This window comes from Plectropomus leopardus, chromosome 24, assembly GCF_008729295.1.
Source record: "Plectropomus leopardus isolate mb chromosome 24, YSFRI_Pleo_2.0, whole genome shotgun sequence".
Classification (NCBI taxonomy): Eukaryota; Metazoa; Chordata; class Actinopteri; order Perciformes; family Serranidae; genus Plectropomus; species Plectropomus leopardus.
In genome coordinates this window covers 2,686,271-2,692,726 of record NC_056486.1, presented here as the reverse complement: position 1 = coordinate 2,692,726, position 6,456 = coordinate 2,686,271, and the positions used below count along the sequence as shown (strand labels likewise).

Below are 6,456 nucleotides of genomic sequence, written 5' to 3'. Positions count from 1 at the left end.
TGGGATAATATTCTAATAATCATCTTCCCTTTTTTAAAACTATTTTCAGATCATTTTCTTTATTACTTTTTACAAATTTCTTGCAATTTGTGGAGCATTTCTTACAAAGTCATTTCCTTTTTTCTTCTTTGTTTTTGAAAGAAATCAAATTAATTTGCTTTGGTTTTAGAGGGTAAAACAGCTTATCAGAGGCATCTGAACAGAGCACGAGTAAACTGATGTCGTCCCATGTTTTAAAGGGTTGTCACATGACTTGTTGATTAGCACCTCCAAATTTAAAATATATCAATTCAGGCATTAAAATAACAATTAGAGAAATAGCAAAGTAAATTTTTTCCCACCCGTCAACACCAGAGAGTAACAAATGTAACACTGGTATTTATGACATTTGATATTATTCCTCTCAACAGATAAAGTGCTGCTTTAACTTCAGTCAGCTTCTGCTGCAGCCTTGTTTGACAGATAATCTTATGGGATGTTTATTTTGTCTCTGAGTTGTCCTTTTGCTGCTGGATGTTGCGTGAAAAGCGTCAGAGAAGAACCAAATTTAGAAGAAGTCCCGTCTGTGAGGAGATGTGACCCGTCACACACTCTCACACAAAAACGTGTGGTGCGATGCCTCGTCTTCAGTGTGTGTGAAAGGCCTCTTGGCAAAGAGGAAGCTCTAAAATGAGGTTTCACCATGTATGGTCAACTGGACTCTCAATCTCACGCAGCCTGTCTCTCTTTCACGCAGTCCGTCTCTGAACCGAGACAGAAGCTTCAAACACAACCGCATACATGAGGACATGAGATATACACCTGAAGAGGAGACGTAAGGTAAACACAGAGGAGATTAACACTTAAAACAGGTCATAACTTCCTCCTGTCTCGCTACACCATCTGCACACAGCTCACATTTAACCCTTTAAAACCTGGAACGACATCAGTTTTTTTTGCGTGCCACTCAGATGCCTCTAACAAGCTATTTAAGCCTTAAAAACCAGAGCGAATTGATTTGATTTCTTTCAAAAACAAGGAGAAAAAAAGCAAATGATCAACTTGGCAAAAAAATGTTCCACAAACTGCAAAAAAATGGAAAAGGTGATGATGAAAATGACCTGAAATTTTTTTAAAAAGGGGGAAGAATTACCAGAAAATGGTCAAAAACTAAGAAAAAATGCTCAGAAAACTATAGTTATAATCATTATAATTATAAAATAAATATTTGAAATTATGTTACAGAAAAAAAATAATATATATTTTTTTCATTATCTGCACTTTTTGGGGGGTTTCTTTTCTTGTTTGTTTTTGTTTTTAAATTTTCTTTCTTGTTTATTTTCATCCAATTTTATTGTAACTTTTGGGGCCATGTCTTGTTAAGTTGCTCATTGCCTTATCCCCAAAAAAGAAATCTAACCAATTTGCTTAGGTTTCAAAGGGTTAATGACCGTTCATGCAGGATCTTGTCTCTGCTACACTTCTTTATGCTTGTTTTTACTGTAAATATCTTATTTCACAACATGCTGCCAGAATAAATCTTATTTGAAAATCTTCAGACTGATGAATCGAGTTGTGCTGCCTTCCCGACAAATCTTCCAATCTAAACACGTCATTTGTCACAGCGCTCCAAAACAGAGATTAAAGGTTTACACATGACCTTGAAAAACAATTTTCCATTCAATATCTGTTGAAGCTAGCACCATGGAATTGGAGATGCTCAAATTTCCATTTTTCTGAGCACCTAAAGCATTTAAGATTAATTTGATTGATAACTGCTGGAAGGAGACGAGACGGGAACAGTGACTGACCTACAGCGTGAAGGTCAGAAGCTTTATTCAGTCCCAACCTCTTATACCCGACCAAAAATAACCTGAAAGTTAGGATAGTGATTGGATAGGATTAACTTTATTAATCCCCAGAGGGGAACCTCATTTGCCATCATGGTCAGCATACAACAATAAGACATGAAACAAGTACAGTGAAACACGCGACAATAAATATGACACCAGGCACAGTCACAGTAGTCCACCACAACAACAATCGTAGGATATCAGGGTTCACTGTTGAGAATGCATTTTTGCACCATACGACCCGTTCTCTGAGACTGCAGCCTCATTTCCACTGCACAAAAAAACCCCTAACATCTGACTTTTTAATGCAATGACAATGCGTACGATCTGCATTCACAAACAGGTCAAATGACTCCGCAGTAGACACAGGTTTTTCAGCATTGAGGAGAATACGTCTGGTCAAACGCGCCCAGATGCAATGACGAGCCGTCAGTAATTACTGTGCATCTCCTCCTAAGCAGCGCTTAAACACAGATCCACTAACGTCTGCACCGAGTTTGAAAGACAGACTGAGTAAGTAGATATATAAAGAGAATAAATCACTGAGAAGTATGCACAGACCTCTGTTCCTGCTCCTGTCTACCGTTTACCTGTTTTCCTGCTTTTCTGTGACGTCGCGCAGACACACCAACAAAACAACCCTCACACACACACACAAAAGCTGACAGAAAGTCAGACTAGTCTGCTGCAGCAGTGAGTTCACAGTTAGATCCCATCTGGATCCAAAAAATAGCAGGCTCTGAGGTGATAACCATGACAACGTCGGTGCAGCGCTACAACACAAAACCTTCTGTGGCTTTAAGAGGTATAGTAGTATTTTTTGCCCTTTTCAACAGGTTCATGAAAGTGACATCACATCTATGATTTTGGGGGTAACAGCTGAGGTCGTAGAGTACAGAGTCATCGTGTAATTCTGCCGCGTCATGCCTACCATCAGCTCAGAAATGCTGCACAGAAATCGGTACTGATACAAAGACCTCGTCTGTTCATAGCAACAAATCACTGCTGTGCTCAGACTGACATGTAAAACGTGAGGAGACTGCACAGCAGAGCGTCTGTACTTTATCTTCCACTGCCAGTTTAGAGCAACCTTCAACGGCATGACCGTGAAAATGTCACCATTATTCTTGTCCAACAGGTTTACAGTGCATTATGTGACAAGGTGGGGAATAAGTATCATTGTGATTGCTAATCTAAAAAATCCTTCCTTTAATGTAAAGTACTTTAAATATACGTCCAGTTAGTAGGATATGTTTGAAGCCATTTTGTTTGTTAGTTATCAAGATATTTCTAAAATTATTAAATAGGTTTCAGTGCAGATCCACGTGGATTTCTCATTAAACTGCTGCATCTAAATGAATGAAAGAAATCTGAAAAATGTGCCCATTCAACCTTTTCTGTATATATTTATTTTATTTTCTCTCATGGTCTCAATAAGTCGATAAATTTGTCACTAGTTGCTGTGTAGACACAAAGTCACGAAGAGGGTCTGAAATGTCGCTAAACTGAGTGAGAAAGTCGTCATCAACTTGAGCTAATAATGGACATTTTTTACTATTTTATAAACTCAACAATGAGTAAATTAGGTAAATAGTAAAAATAGTTGCAGCCTAAGTCATATGACATTCTGCGTTTGTTAATGGGATAACTGATTGTTTTTTAATGTACTCACAGTATATAGATTTGATGACGGAGGAGAGGAGGTGAGCTGATCCAGGTTCAGTGAGGACGATCTTCCAGAAGTTCACGATCTGAAAAGACAAGCAGGTTTTAATCAGTTAGCTGTCAACAATTAAATCTATTGTCAGGTAATTTGTTAATCAACTGATCAGTTGGAGTATTTTTTCAAATAAAAATAAGTAAAAATTTAGCTAAGTTTATTTATATAGCACATTTCATTCGACAGGTGTGGACTCAGTGTGCTTAAGATAAAAATAATCAACACATGACAAAACATGACAAAAATCCTGTAAAATAAAAACACGTAAGATAGGAAAATATTACATATATTAACAAAGAAAAAAACACATGAAACCGAACACAATATAGGATGGTAGAACAATAAAAGCGTAATCAGATAAAAATACATTATCATCATTATGCTTGTTATAAGGGAGTTATAATAACAATACTTTTACTAACAATGATGGTAAAAACAAAGTATTTACTGGTTTCTTTTTACCTTGATGACACTAAACTGAATGTCTTTACATTGTGGACAAAACAAAACATCTGAGGATGTCATCTTGGACTTTGGGAAACACTGATCGATATTTTTCACAATTTTTTGAACATTTTTTGACCAAACAACAAATAGATTATCAGTAAAATAATCCACAGATTAATTAACAATGAGCATAAATTCACTTACAGCTCTAGACTCGTGCAAACTGTGCAAAAAGAGTCGAGGTGTGTCATTTCTAGATTTTAAATTTCCACCAAAATTCATCCTGTCATTTACAGTTCATTGTGGGCTTGTTTTTGTTTGTTTGTTTGTCCACATAATTTTATATTTGTGTAACTAAAATGACACATAAAGGACTCTGCATTTGTTATGATTTGGCTGTTATTGCTCACTTTCTACCCACAGTGACAAAAACTAAAAATAAAAGTGAGAGTTCTGTCAGAAACAGATTTGCCCCCATGTTGCTCGACTGAGCCAATAACAGAGGTGTTCCCTGTCCCTCTGAGTGTGTGTGTGAGTGTGTGTGTGTGTGTGTGTGTGTGGACCCTGTGGGCTCGGCATTAGAATAAAGCATGAATAATTTCTTTAGAGGGACGGAGCAGCTGTAGCCCTTTCACATGAAAATGAGCATCACCCACATCCTCAAACACACACACACACACACACACACACACACACACACACACACTGGAGACACACACACACACACACACACACACACACACACACACACACACACACACACACAGCTATATTCAGTTTCAGCCCCTCACAGTCTCAGCCATGTCATCAACTATTAAACTTCCTGGACTCTGAATACACTTGAGGCAAAAAACAAAAAACATAAATATAATTTAATGTTTTTCTTTCAAAAACGAGGACAGACGACAATGAAGGCACTAACAAGAGATGACCTAAAATATTAGCAAGAAATTTAAAATAAATAAATAAATAAATACCTTAAAAAACCCCAAACAAAATATAAAATCTAAAACACACAAATATCTCAAACAAGTGGTAAAAATTAAAATAACAATAAAATAAAATATACATTATTTTTGTCACATAATTCTGGAATTTTTCCCCTGTATTTTGATTAATTTAATAATTCTTTTTCACCTTGGACGTTTAAACATACGTTTAAAAGAAATCAAACTAGACTGGTCATGTTTCGTGTTGTTTTCAGTGGTTTAAATGTTTGTGAAAGGCGTCTGAATGCAGCACAAGAAAACTGACAGTAGTTTCATAGGCTTAATTGTCTTTTCCAGGTATGTTGCATTTAAGCGATATACATTTTGTGACATTATTTGTATGTTATGGCATGATAAGTGTGATAAGTTCTCAGTGTCAACATCCAAATCCTTTTTCAAGTTCCCACGAAAAGCAGCTTAACGCACCATGTAAAAAAATGCCCTCGTAGTATTAAAATTCAACAAAAAGTGACAAAAACAGTCTTGTACAAAGGAGAGCACAAACCTCACTCTGGGTATATGCGAAACTGCGCCTTCCTTAAGTTAGCATCACTTCCTCCTGCTGTTTCAGGAAGCGTCTTAAACGAGTCGGTTTGGCTGAACCTTCAGCCTGCTTTCAGTCTGCTGCACAAACACCTGTCTGCGCCTAATATACGGCGGCTTCACTGCCACATGGCAAAGACCGCGCTCAGATATCTATAACTACTGTTTACTCTGAGCTGTGTGTGTTTTATTCACGGCTCTGAATGAAAATACACACTCAAGCACTAAAAAGGAAGCAAGAACCAAGAGTTCATTTTTAATCAGTCCGATTCTCATCTATTTTAATTTGCATTTTAATTTATTCTTTTATTCTCTCTTGCTCATGTTAAATTCTGTTATTACTGCTATTATTTCTGTGTTTACTGCTGATATTCTTTGAACTGTATTTGCTCTTATTGGTATGGGTTGTTATAGTTGTTGTTGTTTGTTTTGTTGTTGTTGTTTTTGTTTTGCCATTGTGTCTCTTATTTAATGCTACTTAAAATTTTGTCTGAACTTGGTTCTTTTTCCTCTGCAAAAAACCCTCTTGCTTCTGCTTTGTCTTGTTTGTCAAACCACTTTGCGAACTGTTTTTAAGGGTGCTTTACAAATAAAGTTATGATTATTATAATCATTCTAATTATTATTATTATTATTACGACTTCATTGCGTTCATGTGCTTTGAGGTCAAAAAGTGGGAACAACATGGAAGCTACAAAATAGATGGGTTTATTTTAATGCTACGAGCATTTAAACAAAAGGTTGATTAAAAAGGTTTGTTTATATTTTTATATATTATTTTATTTTTTACAAATATTACAAACTATATTTTTAAAATATTTAATCTAGGTCACTCTACATGGACAGCAGTTAACATTAATACCATATTACAATTAATATGTGATCAAAAATTGATATTTAATATGAGAATTAATAAAAAAGTTTC

At 35.9% G+C, this 6,456-nt stretch overlaps 1 protein-coding gene across 1 annotated transcript in view; it reads left to right on the top strand.

Annotated features, from left to right (window-relative positions):
• LOC121963071 (inactive dipeptidyl peptidase 10-like) overlaps positions 1-818 on the top strand; it is a 37,100-nt gene extending 36,282 nt beyond the window's left edge. Inside the window, exon 24 of the mRNA XM_042513441.1 lies at positions 717-818. Within this exon, the coding sequence (XP_042369375.1) occupies positions 717-818 (102 nt within the window). The remainder of the gene's footprint in view (positions 1-716) is intronic.
• The last annotated feature ends 5,638 nt before the right edge of the window (positions 819-6,456 follow it).